This window comes from Peromyscus californicus, unplaced genomic scaffold (assembly GCF_007827085.1).
Source record: "Peromyscus californicus insignis strain IS unplaced genomic scaffold, ASM782708v3 Scaffold_21__1_contigs__length_65335640, whole genome shotgun sequence".
In the NCBI taxonomy this organism is placed as follows: domain Eukaryota; kingdom Metazoa; phylum Chordata; class Mammalia; order Rodentia; family Cricetidae; genus Peromyscus; species Peromyscus californicus.
Genome location: NW_026294514.1, coordinates 27511061 through 27527182, shown reverse-complemented (window position 1 = coordinate 27527182; position 16122 = coordinate 27511061). Strand labels below are relative to the sequence as shown.

General features: G+C 40.9%; 1 protein-coding gene across 3 annotated transcripts in view; it reads left to right on the top strand.

Moving 5' to 3' along the window:
- Usp37 (ubiquitin specific peptidase 37) overlaps nt 1-16080 on the top strand; it is a 69788-nt gene extending 53708 nt beyond the window's left edge. For all 3 annotated transcript variants that reach the window (XM_052749856.1, XM_052749857.1, XM_052749855.1), the window contains 5 exons: nt 888-948; nt 7975-8090; nt 10320-10389; nt 11597-11735; nt 12195-16080. In XM_052749856.1, the coding sequence (XP_052605816.1) occupies nt 888-948; nt 7975-8090; nt 10320-10389; nt 11597-11735; nt 12195-12282 (474 nt within the window). In that variant the 3' untranslated portion in view covers nt 12283-16080. The remainder of the gene's footprint in view (nt 1-887; nt 949-7974; nt 8091-10319; nt 10390-11596; nt 11736-12194) is intronic.
- Nucleotides 16081-16122: the final 42 nt, after the last annotated feature.

The following is a 16122-nucleotide window of genomic DNA, read 5'->3' as shown; positions in this document are numbered from 1 at the left end:
TTCTCAGTTTTTACTTTAAAGATGTATTGTATTTTATGTGTATGCACATTTGTCTGCATGTGTGTATGTGGACCATGTGACTGTCTGATGCCCACAGAGGCCAGAAGGCATCAGTTCCTCTGGGATTGGAAATTACAAGTAGTTGTGAGCCAACATGTGGGTGCTGGGAATTGAAGCTGTGTTCTCTGCAAGAGCAGAAAGTGTTCTTGACCACCGAGCCATCTCTCTGAACCCCCAATTTTTACTTATTTTTGTTTGTTTGTATTTTGATTTTTCTTTGTTTGTTTGTTTGTTTGGTTAGTTTTTTGAGGCCAAGTTTCTCTGTGTAACAGCCCAGGCTGTCCTGGAACTCATTCTGTAGATCAGGCTGACCTCAACTCACAGAGATCTACCTACCTTTGCCTCCCAAGTGCTGGGATTAAAGGTGTGCACCACCACCACAGTTGGGCTCAATTTTTATTTCTTTTTATATTAGTTTATTTGACCTGTTGTATCATCTATGATACTTGACTTATAGGTGCTATTTTCATGGTTGTCTGATCTAAGATAATCCAAATCATACTAATGAAAATTTCATGGGACTGGAAATGTAGATCACCGATAGAGCATTGTGCCTGGTGTTATGCGTGGTCCTGGGTTCAATCCCTAGCAATGAAAAACAAGCAAAAGTTAGTAAGACTCCCTAAAATGAATGCTTGCAGAAAATCAGTAAACCAGTAGCTTGCTTTTGCTTCTATTCCACCTTCCTTATAGGTCAGAGTCCAAATATCTGTAAAGCTAGAGAAAGCATGGTGAGCAAATGCTCCCAGAGAGGCTTGTTTTCTCTTCATCAGTTGTGTCTAAGGAGGATCTCTTTAAATACCTTAGTTTTGTTCTTATCTCTTTAGGAGGCTTGGGAACAGAAAGAAGATGATGACCTCAAAAGGGCTACAGAGTTAAGTCTTCAAGGTATGGAGATTAATTACATTTTTAAATGGAAAAGTGTATTAATACATAGAAGACATTTTAAACATATTTTTTAGACCAGGTCTCATTTACCCTAAGCTGTCTTTGGAACTTTCTGTGTAACCAAGGATGGCCTTGAACTCCTGATCTTCTTGCCTCCTTAGTGCTGAGATTACAAGTATACAACACTGTAACTGGTTTATGCAATATGGGGGTCACATGCAGGGCCTTATGTGTGGTAAGCAAACACTGTCAACTAAGCTACATCCTCAGCCCTAAAGTTTTGGTTTTTTTAAATATAGTAACAAATTTGAACACCTCCCAGATACAGAGAAAGAACCTTAGAAGTTACTTGTGTATCTCTGTTTCTCTCTCAGAGAAAATCACTGTTGTAATATTGCCTTTAGCTTGATTTTTTTTATATTATGTTACTTATATAATGTATTATTACATACTATATATTAATTACATGTAATGTATATAATAATTAATATATTACATTATATGGTATATATAACATGTATATATAACAATATATGGTGTTTCTATTATATTAAATAAAATATATTTATAATATATTTATTATTATATATGTATTTTTATAACTAGGGCTGGAAAGATAGCTCAGTGATTAAGAGAGCCAGTTGCTCTTCCAGAGGTTCCAACTTTGATTTCCAGCACCCATATAATAATCTTACAACCATCCATAACTCCAGTTCCACAGAAAACAGCGCCCCCTTCTGACCTCTGTGGCACCGGGCATGCGTATAGTACACATAAATACATGCAGGCAAAAGACCCATACACATGTAACAAGTAAATATAAAATGTATGTACTTAGATTTTTAAAGTTATTTTACTATCTCTATCTGTACCAAAATAATGTTTTTTAATCTTTGTTTTAATCTAAAAATAATAGCAAGACAAAATATATATTTAATAAAAAATTTATGGTGCCATTTCCAAGCTTTCTACAAGAATATATTGATGACTTCAGTTCTCCAATCAATTTTCCAACAGTTCACTCTCAGGAAGTCAGTTGACAGAGCCAAGAATGAGGACTCAGTAGCATAAGATTCACACCCGGGGGAGGGCGGGACAGACAAGGACAGTTCAGTGAGTAAGACAACTCGCTGTGCAGGCGTGATGACTTGTTTGGATCCCTGCACCCATGTGAAAGAAAAGGCCAGGCCTGCTCACACAAGTGCTTGTAATCTCAGTACCAAGGGGTGGGGAGGAAAGATGAAAACCGGAGGTGACCGGTGCTTGCTGCCAGACTGCCTCTAGGTTCGTGAGAGACCCTATCTCACAGGAGCAAGGGGTGGAATGATAGAGTAGGATACGTCCACTAAAAATATATGTAAAAATTTTTAGAAATTCACACATGGTCATGCTGTTTGGCAGAATTAATTAATATGTGGACCAGGTACTAGACGTCCGTGGAGATGTTTAGTCACAGAGACTTGGCTAGCTCTTCAGTTGTTTCTAAAATGCCTTTGGTTTTTCTCCAGTTCTCAGAAACAGATGGAGATAGAACACTTGGGTAGTATGAAATGAGTGATCCTGGCTGATCTGAAAAGCAGAGTCCAGAGGAGAGAGTAAAAATTTTGTCAGCACTGTGGTTAGGACAAAGGAACAGACAAAAAAAAGTAGACTTCTCAGGCATTCTGCCTTCAGGACAAGCTGGGTATGGGTGTTCACACCTGTAATCCTGGCCCTTGAGAGATGGAGCCAGGAAGATCCAAAATCAAGGGTTAATCATCAGCTCCATAGATAATCTGAGACTAGTCTGTCCTATATGAGACTCTATCTCAAGAAAATAAAAATAATACAGTGATGGCTCTCTCAGGTTACATTACCACAATCTGGACTGCCTGCCTTTAACCATGTACAGATGCTGAGAGATCTCCCCAGCTACCATATTCTATTTCTCCCCTCATCTTCCTCCCAAAAATCTCACTATATGGAAGTCCTGGCTGCTTAGGTCTGACTATGGTCCCAAACTCATAAGAGATCTGCCTGCCTCTGTCTCCAGATTAGGATTAAAGGCATACACCACCAAACCTGGCTTTTTTTTTTTTTTTTTTTTTTCCCCTGGTTTTTCCAGACAGGGTTTCTCTGTTTATTTTTGGTGCCTGTCCTGGATCTCTCTCTCTGTAGACTAGGCTGGCCTTGAACTCACAGAGATCCGCCTGGCTCTGCCTCCCGAGTGCTGGGATTAAAGGCGTGCGCCACCACTGCCCAGCTTTTTTTTTCCTTTTTTTAATTGGGGGAGGCAGAGTGAAGGGACTGCTGTGGTGCACATGTGGAGATCAGGACACAACTTACAAGATAGGAGTCAGTTCTCTCCTGCCATGTCAGTTCTGGGAACTGAACTCACGCCATTGAGCTTAGCAGCAAATACTTTTACCCACTGAGTCATCTCACAGATCCCTGCTTTGAGGGGGGTGGGGGGGGGGTTACCTTTTTGACAAGATCTTTCGTAGGCTTGCACTAGCTAGGCAAGGGTGATCTTGAACTGGTCCTCTTACATCTACCTCCCAAGTGTTAGGAATGGGATCCTGTGCCACAACACCTGGTTTCACTTTTGTAGTTTTGTTTTTTTTTTAAGATAGGGTCTCACTATAAAGCTGTGGCTGGCCTAGAACTCAATATGTAGACCAAACTGGCCTCCTCCTCACAGACATCCACTTACCTCTGCCTCCTGAGTGCTAGGATTAAAGGCATGTGCCACCATGCCTGGTCCATTTGTGTGTTGATGGAGAACATTCCCCTAGTGGTTTTCTTAAGAAAGGGGCATGATTTAAATAGTTTGGCATCCTTACAGTTTTCATTCTACCATAGTATTTACTTGATATTTTGACTGAATATAGGATTCCTAGTTTACAGTCATAAAAATATCCCTCCCCCTAACTATATGCCATGGGTAGTGACAGATGTGTCATTTTCAGGGTGCTGTTTCTAAAGTGTAAAGCCTGCCTTTATCCTTGTTTGCCCCTGGAAGCTTGGCGCTTCACCTCTTGTTTCTGTCATGTCTCTGTGTGGGTCTGCTACAGCAGCAGCTTTTATACACTTCATCTTAAGCTAGAAATTTGTGTCCTTTAATTCTTAGACATTTTGTTAATTACCCCTTCTATTTTCTTTTTCAAGACAAGGTGTCATATAGCACAGCTGGCCTTAAACTCCTAACCCTCCTGCCTCCCCGTCCCAAAGGCTCGGATTCCAGGCATATAGCTCCATGCCTTGCTCTCTTTTCTCTCTGAAACTTTTGTTACCTGGGTGCTGGGCTAGCCCTGGGGATTCCCTCACCTCTTCTAAGTCTAATTTCCTCACCATTTGCTGTGCTGTCTGGGAAACTTCTCCAGGCATATATAACTCTGAACTTCTTCTGAGTTTTTCTTTCTGTCATGTCTATTTAACGTCAAGAGGTGTTTTGTTTTATGACTGTTCTTTTGTGCCTTATTTTCGTTTGTTTTACTGAAGTACTATCTGAACTGTGAGGCCTTAAATAGCGTTCATTGGCTTAGAGGTTTCTCTCTCTGAGTAGACTGCTGGCTTTAGATTGCTGTCTGATGGGTTTGGTCTGGATAGTCCTTGTCAAAAGCTTGTTTCTATATCCACTAATCCTTACTCTTAGTTCATAATTAAAACAAGGGAGCTAAAGTGATTATTGGAACCTATAAGCACATGAATACGTCAAATTTAAACTGACTTTGAATCTCACTCTAACCCAGGCTGGCCTTGAACGCACAGCAGTCAACTTGCATCAGTACCCAAGTGCTGGAATTACAGATGTGAACCACTACTGCAACTTTGAATTCTCGTGACTATTGAGGAATTTTCCAATCTCTTACCTTTGTTCTAAAGAGTTCTAAGAGCCAAATATAGTAACAGAGCTGGAGGTGTGATCCCCTTTCATCATTCAGTATGCAAACCAGCATCTAAACCTCATCCATGTTTCACATCCCTTAAACTAGAGACTCTTTCTCCTCTTCAGAGAATAGAGGTCTAAAATTCTCTCATTGTTTAGCACTGTGTAGTTAGGGGAAGTGGAATTTCTTTTCCATTTCTTTTGTATTCCTGTCTTTTTTTTTTTTTTTTTTTCTTTTTTTTTTTTTTCGGTTTTTCGAGACAGGGTTTCTCTGTAGTTTTGCGCCTTTCCTGGAACTCACTTTGTAGACCAGGCTGGCCTCGAACTCACAGAGATCCGCCTGGCTCTGCCTCCTGAGTGCTGGGATTAAAGGCGTGTGCCACCACCTCCCGGCTCTAGTCCTGTCTTTTAAATGTCCATCAGTTATGATTTTTAGTTTGTCATTAGCAAAGAACTTTATTTCCAAATTCTTTATGTAGAATCATTAATGAAGATGATTTGTTCCAAAGGAAATACATCATTAAGTAAAAAAAGATATATGGAATTTGTGTTTTAGGTGAAATTAAAGAGCTAAAGTTGAATTTCCACTTTCATGTTATATTTCAAGAACCGATTTCTTATTTTTTTAAAAAAAGTTACTGACTTTTCTGTGGCCTCTTTTTGTTGTTGTTTTGTTTTTTGAGATAGGGTCTCATTATGTAGCCCTGACTGGCCTGAAACTCACTGTGTAGACCAAGTTGGCCTTGAACTCACAGATCTGTCTGCCTCTGCCTCCTGAGTGCTGGGATTAGAGGCCTGCCTAGTTTGCCCTCTTTTGGGGGGGATAAGTGAACTTGGATTTCCTATATAATTATTATTATTTTTCAGTTCATTCATTGCTTGTGGTTAGATACTTTTTTTTTTAAGTGTGTATGAAAGTTTTCCCTGCATATATGTATGTGTGCTGTGTGAGTGCATGTGGAAGTCAGAAAAATTAGAGTTACTGACTGTTGTGAATTGCCGTATGGGTGCTGGGAACTGAAGCTAGGTCCTCTGCAAGTACAGCAGTGCTCTTGACAGCCAAGCCATCTCTCCAGCCCCCAGATACCTTTATCATGTAAATGTATTTCAGATTGTCAAGGTCTGCTTGCTGTACAAGCATGAGACCTGAGTTTAGTCCCCAGCACCCACCTGAAAAGCAAGGTGTGGTGGTACATGCTTGTTCGTTTAATATGTAGTCTTAGTAATTCTCTGAGAATCTCATACATTGATACAGTGTAGTTCAGTCATATTTATATCCCAACCTTCCCCCTTATTCTTCCCAGATCTACCATGTCCCTATAGCCTGCCCTCCCCACAACTTCATGATTTTCTATATAACCAATCAAGTTCAAACTTTACTACCTATATATTGCTGGGTGTGAGATCATCTACTAGAATATGATCAACATACCAGAGACCATACTCTTAAAGAAAACTGACTCTTCCTCCCCCAAGAAGCCATAAACTTTTCATAAATCCTGTTGGAGTGGTGCCTCATGAGCCCCTTCCCCTTGTCATAGTTATTTTTCTGTGGTTGTGATAAAATACCATCACCAACTTATAGAAGAAATCATTTCATTTGCCTAAGCATTTCAGAGTGTTAGAATCCATGATGGTGAGCAAACATGAGGCAGAGAGCAAGCAACACACTGGGAATGGCACCTCAAAACCCACCCCTGGTGCACACCTTCTCCAACGAGGTCACACCTCCTCATCCTTCCCAAACAGTTTCACCAGCTAGGGACCAAGTATTTAAACATAGGAGCCTGTGGTTGCCATTCTCATTTAAACCACTACATCACTTCATGCTATAATGTTGATTGACTTTGTCTTGGGCAAGCAATCATAGCTGCTGTGAATTCGTAGGTAGAGCAGCCTGACATGTCCAAAGATACTGTTACACCCCAGTGTTCCTGACCCTTGCTCTTGGTCTTTTGATCCCTTCTTCTGTGGCGGTCCCTGAGCCTTGGGAGCAGGTGGTATGGTATAGATGTCTTATTGGTGACTCTTTGTATTGTGACTGGTTGTGAATTTCTATGTTGACCACTGTCTACTGCACATAGAAACTTCTTTGATGAGGATTGATAGCTGGCTAATCAGTGAGCATACAAATTTTGAGGACAGGTTGCTACTATGTCCATTTAGCACAGTATAGTAGTAGGTTTACCCCCTTAGTCTGTATGCCTCCCAGCCTTAGTTCTTGGTCAGGTTTGTAGTTCCTGGTATGAGTCTCCTCCTGTGGAGCAGGCCTTAAATCCAGTTAGAAAGCAGTTGGGTACCACCGTAACATTGATGCCACAGTTGTACCCGTGGGCATATCTTGCCATGCCAGTTGTTGCTGTAGCTCGCAGGGTTCACAGCTGGGTGAAACTGTTGATGTCACTTTCCCCCAGCATCTTCTGGTAAGCGTCACAGTGCCAGGGACGTTCAGTCTCACCAGAGCCTGTGAGAAACGACGTCTTAAAAATCCATTTAGAGGGGTTGGAGGGATGGCTCAGTGGTTAAAAACACTGGTTGTTCTTCCAGAGGACCCAGGCTCAATTACCAGCACCCACATGGCATTTTACAACCATGTGTGACTCTAATTCCAGGAGATCCATCACCCTCTTCTGACCTCTGAGGGCACTAGGTATGCATGTAGTACACAGATAATACATATAGACAAAACGCCATACACATAAAAGTTAATTTAAAAAAAAAAAAAGGTAGAAGGCTTCTAAGGACCAACCCCAGAGATTAACCTCTGCCTACATACACATGCACACTCAACTGAACATACACAGACAACAGAAAACAAAAAGGATACTTCTTTCAGAGGTGCCTGTGTGTGCAGTTACTTCCTAGGGGGTCTGAGTGAATTGGAACCTCTTAGTAAAATATTTTATGTTTTCTTAGGATGACGACATGATTGCCTCAAGGTGGGTTTTTGGATTGTTTTGGTTTTGTTTTTTGAGACACGTTCTTGTCTTATAGTCCATAGTGCCCTTCAGACTCACTCTCTTCATACTTCCATCTCCCTGGTGTTAGGATTACAGTGGGTGTCCTCATGTCTATTCCTGTCTTAAGCTATTTTATCTTCCCAGTCATCTCATGTCTATCCTAAGAACTTTTACAAGCCCCATCTTTCTGTTCTTCAGAGTTTAACAACTCTTTTCTGGATTCCCTGGGCTCAGATGAGGACTCGGGAAATGAGGATGTTTTTGATATGGAGTACACAGAAGCTGAAGCCGAGGAGCTGAAAAGAAATGCTGAGGTATGGTTGGTGAGTCCGGTCGGTGTTCCTTCACTCCTTCCCTTTAGAGACCCTCCCTTCAGTACAGTACAGCTTCAGTTCTCCCCTCCTTCTCTTTAGAGACCCTCCCTTCGGTACAGTACAGCTTCAGTTCTCCCCTCCTTCTCTTTAGAGACCCTCCCTTCGGTACAGTACAGCTTCAGTTCTCCCCTCCTTCTCTTTAGAGACCCTCCCTTCGGTACAGTACAGCTTCAGTTCTCCCCTCGGCTGCTGTCCTTTTCTCTTTTGCTCTTCATTTCTTTCAAACAAAACAAATACATCCTGACTGTCATTCTTGTTAGATAAGAATATGTATATCCATATAATGGAGACATAAATATATTAAATTACCTTTAGTTCTACCAAGTAACTGCTATCTTTATATTTAGTGAAAACTGTTCAGTTGATTCTGTAATAGTGAGCACATTGGTATCTTCTCCACCCTACCCCCTTCTCTCTCTCTTTCTCTTTCTTGGTTTTTCAAAACAGGATTTCTCTGTGTAGCCCTGGCTGTCCTGGAACTCACTCTGTAGACCAGGCTGGCCTCAAACTCGGAGATGCCTCTGCCTCTGAGTGCTGGGATTAAAGGCGTGGACCACCATGTCTGGCATCCTTCTCTTTTCTTAAATAATTCTTTTTCCCAAAAAAATGTTACTTGGGATTCCATTCTTCTAGCATGTAACTTTTATTAGCAACTATTAATATATTATTTTGTCATCCCCACCTTCACATATACTTAAAGATGTTATAACCTAAGCAAAGTTTTATTCTGCTTGTTAAAGGCTGTTAGCTGGATATAGTGGCTTATGCCTGTAATCTCAGCACTTGGAAGGCTGAAACAAGAAATTCTACCAAGAAGAGTTCAAGGCCAGCATACACTACAGAGTAATATCCTATGTCCAAAGAAAAAAAGATGATTGACAAGTCTGTTTTGTTTTGTCTCATTTTTTAAATGAGGTCTCCTTTAGCTGAGACTGGCCAAGAACCAGCTGTGGAACCGAGAGTGACCTCATCCCAACCCTGTAACTCCCAAGGGCTGGGATTCTGTTCTTTGAGACAGGGCCTTGCTATGTAGTCAAGCGAGCCTAGAATTCAGACCCTTATGCTGAGTACTGGGGTTACAGGCATGCTTACCCATACAACTTCAGTTTTTATTTGAAAAAATAGTGTGTTCAACAGTTGTGTGATTACAGCGTTCTCCACGTTTTGAATTTTCTACTTAAGGTAAACTTCCTGAAGTAAACTACTTCATCAAAATTTATGATCATGTTAATGGTTTTTTATTTACTTATAATTGGATTTGATTTTATTGTGAAGTGTACAGTGTATGAAAATTACTTTTCATTTATTTTTATTAACAATATTAATACAGGGGCTGGAGAGATGGCTCAGAGGTTAAGAACACTGCTTGCACTTCCAAAGGTCCTGAGTTCAATTCCCAGCAACCACATGGTGGCTCACAACCATCTGTAATGAGATCTGGTGCCCTCTTCTGGCCTGCAGGGATATGTGCAGACAGAACACTGTATACATAATAAATAAATAAATCTTAAAAAAAAAAAACAATATTAATACAGTATTTAAAATATAGAAATCTATCCATAATTATTGCAGTAACATAGCAGCTTTCCTTTTTGTTCTATTTAGTATGTAACTTATCATAACTTTGTGTAGGACGGTAGTTATTATGTGTACTCATGTGGATTTGAAAAACAAACTTGTGAGTTGCTAATGGATATAATTTTTCTATAAAGCTGAATCATATATAGAATTGATCTACCATTAATTGGATATGTTTAAATGTCATTACTGTAATGTTACAGTGAGTAATTTAATACATATAAAGTCTACTGTTTGTGAAGATTTTTTTGTGTGTGTGTGTGTGTGTGTGTGTGTGCGCGCGCGCGCGCGCGCGCGTGCTTTGGAGGCCAGAAGAGGGCCTCAGATCCCCTGGAACTGGAGTTTTATAGGCAGTTGTGGTGCTTATGTGGGTGCTAAGAACTGGACTTGGGTCCTCTGTAAGTATAAGAAGTGCTCTTGACTGCCATCTCTCCAGTCCCAAGTATATTCCTTTCTTTTAAATTATTATCTTGGGATAAATTTCTGGAGATAGAATTCATAATTAATAATTTAATAAATTTAAGTTAATACATTTAAATTCCATTTTTTACTTTTATTCAAATGAAGAGTTATGCCCACTTCTGTTTTCAGACAGGAAATCTTCCTCATTCCTATCGGCTCATCAGTGTTGTTAGTCACATTGGGAGCACCTCTTCCTCAGGTAAATGGACATCATGAGTCCAGCATTTGTTGACAAAGTAGTTACCATCTGCCCCTTTTATTATTGTTGACCTATCTTTGTTAGGCGTAGGTTGACTGTATTAAGAAAAATTGAAGAGGCTAAGATTGGAATTGATAAAGTGTCTGCCTACTAGCAGGCAGAAAGCCCTGGGTTTTATCCCCACCACTGCATAAACTGGGAAGTGTGATCCCAGCATTCATGGAGTGGAGGTAGAAAGATCAGGAAAGAGTTCAGGGCCATTCTGAGCTACGTGAGAATCCTTCTATAAAATGATGAGAAAAACTTTAAAAATACTCCCTTTAGGGGCTGGAGAGATGGCTCAGTGGTTAAGAGTGCTGGCTGCTCTTCCAGAGGTCCTGAGTTCAATTCCCAGCAACCACATGATGGCTTACAACCATCCATAATGAGATCTGGTGCCCTTTTCTGGCACATAGGCATACATGCAGGCAGAATACTGTATACATAATAAATATTTAAAAGAAATACTCCCTTTAATAAACACTGTGAATTATACAAGTTGGTGTGGTTGTTTTGGTTTTTCTATTCCTAAATGATGAAAATTCCTCTGAGCAAATACATTTATTAAAAAGTTAATTCAGCCTGGGGAAATGATTCAGTGAATAAAGTACTTGCCTCCCAAGCTTGAGGACTAGAATTTGGATTCCAGCACCCACATAAAAATCCAGTGGCCTGTCTGGAATCCCAGCCTCAAAGGAGGCAGACACAGGGATCCCCAGGGAAAGCCAGCCAGCTAGATCATCAAAAGCTCTGGGTTCAGTAAGACACCCACCATGGTAAATAAAGAGGGAAGTGATGAGGACGACACATGCATGCCATACATGCAAAAAATAAAGTGACAAGTTGTTTCTCTGCATTTATTACGTATCTGTAACTGACCAAACCCTTAGAGGCAGAAACAGCATGGTAGGAAAAACTCAAGGCTTTGTGAACTACATAAGTGAGTTCAGGGTTTGCTAGCTCCCTAAAGAGCTCTCAAATGGCCAAGAGTCGAAATGTAGCTCTGTTGCAGAGTACCACACATAAAGTTCCTGTACGTGGTTTTCAGATGAATGTTAGAAAGAAATGTTGCTGAGGCAGAGAATAACGAGGGTTTCTCAAGCTTCTAATAGCCAAGAAACATGTGATCTATTCTAGAAAACTTAATTTCAGATTTTGTCTGTTTCAGGTCATTACATTAGTGATGTGTATGACATTAAGAAACAGGCATGGTTCACATACAATGATCTGGAGGTCTCTAAAATCCAAGAGGCTGCTGTGCAGAGTGACCGAGATCGGAGCGGCTACATCTTCTTCTACATGCACAAGTAAGAAACCACCAACCTACCAGGCAGAAGGACTGGCTGAAGTTCCCCAGACTCTTCTTGGGAACAAGATGCCTCCATCACTTTATTATGATTCCAGAATATTTTCTCTGTTAACTCAACATTATGATCTCACAGGACAATCTGGGAATTACACTTAGAAGAAGAGTCTGTTCTGTGGTAGAACCTATCTTACTATAAGTTGGTCTTCACTTGTCAGTGAGGCCTGATCATGTGAATGGAAACTGCACAGCATTTTGATAAAAGCTAACTGCTGGCACTTCCTCATTCTCAGAAATCAGCTTCCAGGGTTACGATACTCAAACCTAAACTGCTAATTTAATGAAATTTAGGTGCCAATTAGGATTATGCAAGTTTTATCTATTTCCTGTTAGTTTTTTTCCCCCCTTGCCTATATTTTGCTTCTTCTCATTGAATTGTTTATTTTTTGTTTACTTTAAGGGAGATCTTTGATGAGTTGCTGGAGACAGAAAAAAACTCTCAGGCACTTAGCATGGAAGTCGGGAAAGCTCCCCGTCAGGCCTCATGAGGAGCAAACTCCTGGGCTGGCAACATGAACGGCATTTCCCTCTCACTGCCACCCACCTCACCTTTCCTCTGCCTGAAGAGAATTTGGATTTCTACTTGATGCAGGAGCAACACACCGCTCAGGGCCAAACCAAAAGTCAAAATTCAGTCATGTGCAACGCTCCATGCTGTTTTATGGAAACCTTGGTCTCATCTACAGCTGATTATCCTTTTTCTCCTACAAGAGTGACGCTTCCTTTTGTCTTAGAAATACATGTTGTAAATATATATATGTACATACCCACACACATATACAGAATGAATGGAGCCTTAAAGAGCTAGGATGAGCCACCAGAAGTAGTATGCCTGCTCACAATGCCACAGCTGTCTGGAGGAGAACTCTGAGTGTCCAAGCATTCATCTGAGGAGGGTGTGAAGATGCACAGAGCATTTGGCTTTTAACTTTTGCTTTTTGAGTGGCTTCACTCGAGTCCAACCTTTCGTGTGTTTCTTATGAGTAAAGTTCACTGGAAAGCCAGTTACACTAATAATAGTTTATTTTCCTTGTAAGAGGCATTTTTGTAGCCTGATTTGAGTTCTTATTTTTCTTTTAATGTTATGACTCTCATGCTGTTTACATACAGTTCCCAAAAAAATGGATTGTTGGTGCTTTGGAATGTTACAGTCCCACACTTGCTATTTATTATGCACTTGGCATTTTCTCCCAGAGATGCCTCCACACAGTGTGTTCATCATACTCTTTCCATATTGTTGTGGTGGTAAAGCTAAAAGCTAATATTTTCTTCTGTATCATTTTCCCATGGAGCAGGCATAACCCCCAGTGGGTTAAAACCTGTTAAAAAGGTTCAAAGACAGTATTGCTTCAACTGAGACTCCTTGCAGGGATGCTTAGGGCAGGGAAGAACTCTTGTCTCTTATCTCCCAGGCAGAGAAAGACAAGAGGCATGCTGCTTTTTACAGTGCAAACTGGACCACTAAAGCTAAACACTGTTGCAGAGGTGGAAATTAGGAGAATTAGGAGGGGTAGTTGTAGGTAATTCCAGGAGCTCTCAAAGGTGCGCAGTCCATCTCTTACTTCCTAGGTGCTGAGTTGAGACCAGGTGAGACTGCAGTGGCAAATGTTGCCTGCATCACTTAGCCAACGCCTCCTGCCTGCCTGGGTGAGCAGCTAATGAAACCATGAAAAGAAGGAGCCTGAGGGGATTATCAGCTTAAGTGTCCTTAGCATTGCACAGACTTAGCAAAATGAAGCCTGCATTCATTTTCTTCCCTGTTTTTTCTAGCTTTTATTATTAATGGGAGGGTTACTCTGCATTCTGAGATACGGATGAAACCATATCAGATTTTCAGGGGATGTTAAAGCCCATCACTGAAGATGCAACATCCTTCTGGAAGATTGTTTTCAGAGAGCTCCAGCCAGACTCTTGGAACCTGGGTGCATTCTTACATGATCACCTCTTGTAAAGGCCTGAGTCCCAGTTGGGGTGTGATGCCTTCAGTGCTTTTGTCTGACTACTGAGAAACACTTGGACTCCTCCCACCTACTGTACACACTGTAGTGAATGTTCCAGAGTGCACAGGTAGGGTATGCAGTAGTTTACAACAGAGGAAAATACTTGTTTTCAAAACTAACTTGGTTGTTTTCCTTCTACCAGGAGCCTCGTTTTGTTTTCTGTTTTGTTTTGCTTGAAAGTGACTGCTTATCTCGAGTGGGGTGGTGATTGTGTGCGTTAGCATGCTCTCTCCCGTCTCTGCACTGGAGAACTTTAAGCTGTTGAAATGATTAGATTTGATGGGAGCTCTGCGTTGCAGCATGGAGGAAAATAGAAATAATACCCTGAGCCCGGGCTGCCTCCTGAGCAGCCAAATTTGAGTTGTTTTCATGGCTTATTTATGTGCGTGTTGGCTTAGAAGTGTACTTGGCGCAGAACCTGGTTGGTTTGACCTTCATGTCTTAGGCAGGACTTGTTAGTTGAAAATAGGTTACTACTTACAACTTTAGGACTTGAATTTTACATTCTGTCCCTGCTATGGCCTTGTCAGCCTGCCCCTTCTCCCTGCATTTAATTTTCCATTGGACTCCAGTGGCAATTTTTCCTAGACTATTGATTTAACACTGATCCCAGAATTGGGGGTTAGAGCAGTTAACATGTTGGGCTAGGAAGTGACAGATTAGAACAGAGGTGTCAGTTCCCTTCAGTCTGCATAATAACCGTCTATGTAAAATGCCAAGTGTGTGGTTACATTACTTTAAATGACTGACCTAGAATCTCATAGCAACTAGTACTCTATGCAATCTTTTGGCCTTAGCCAAAACTTTTTGGAGGAGAAAATAAACTAAAACTTTTTGTTTGTTTTCTTTGGGCCCTGTATTATGCAAAGTTAAAAAGCGGGTATGGATATTGTTTAGTAGCCAAGACTATCATTTAGGCCTATGGGGAGGCCAGACTCTTGTTTTGTAGGGATAGATGTGTATATACACACTCATAAGTTATGGCCCGGCAGGAAGAATAAGTAAATCAATGAATTGTTGTGTTTATATTCTGATTTCAAATGGGTTGCGTACTTTCTATGGTCAGGCTTAAGCTAAACAGCTCAGTAGCAGACACAGCAGGTGTAGATGTATTTACATTTTAAGATGTAGTACTTAACAGGTCGGTTAACTCTAGGTGCAAATAATAAACTACATATTTTTCTATCTTTCTCCTTAATGAAGTATAAAACTCTTAGGAAAAAAGCTCTAATAGTGAAAACCTCAGCAAAGTAACTGAATGTTTCTTCCATACTGCAGTTGCTGTCCTTGTGACCACACAGGTACATGTGCAGATCTCTTAACTAGATCTCAGTACATGTGAGTCTTGTGTATATAGGGACACTTTTAGACAATTCAACAGCAGTCCAGTGTCCCAGTAAAACACTTGTGTCCATTCCTCTGCCTACGTTACAGTACTATCTCCTTGCAAGTAGGGACAAAACCAGGTTCTGCCCTCTAACATCTTTTTAATGCATTGCTTAAAATTTTGTCTATATTGTCTTACTATCTAAAAAAAATAACATATTTTATCGGAAAACTATAGTTTCTGGGCCATAGGAGTTTTGTAACAGGATTATTCTGTCACCAGAGTAGACTCTTTGGTGTTTTGCTTTGGTTACTATATCTAAGGCAATCTCTTTCATTTATACATGATTATACATTGTTTCCTTTCCATGTGTGCTCTCTAGGGTTTGGAGGTTTTAATTGTACGTGTACCCATACGGAGAAACATCTTAGTGACAATGGACTTAAAAGTTAGTCCCTGGGGCCTGAGAGAGAGAGGTGGATGGGGGTCTGGTCAGGATTCAGGTGTATCAAGCCAGATGGAAGGACAACGAAGGGCAGTTGTCTGAACCAGTCTGTTGGAAGAGTGGGCAAGAGGGAGCCGCCATGGGGGTATGCACCTGTCCCCGAGCTTCCTTCATCTTTGCATTTCCTCCTCAGCTTCCCTGGCCTTTTGGTGGGGCTCTCAATGCCTGGGGGAGGGAAGCAGAAGCAGGCAAGGTTCCTGCACTTGGCTAATCGAGCTGCTCCCAGGTTTGCTGGCCACGTTATTTATGAGGAGTGACTTCTGGTTCTAATTATTATGTTGTGTGGAACGGCACTTTATCTGTGTTTTAGCAGAGTAACTGTTCCTCTGTACCCTTTATGGCTTTTCCTTGTTTTTGTTTCCTTTTTAAATTATACAGAGTTTTGTTTTGGGTTTTTTTGTTTTTGGGTTTTTTGGTGAGTGTATGAGAGACATTAAAGCCTTTATTAACCTTACACTAGTCTGACTTACTCCTTTATAAGGGATACATCCCTGGG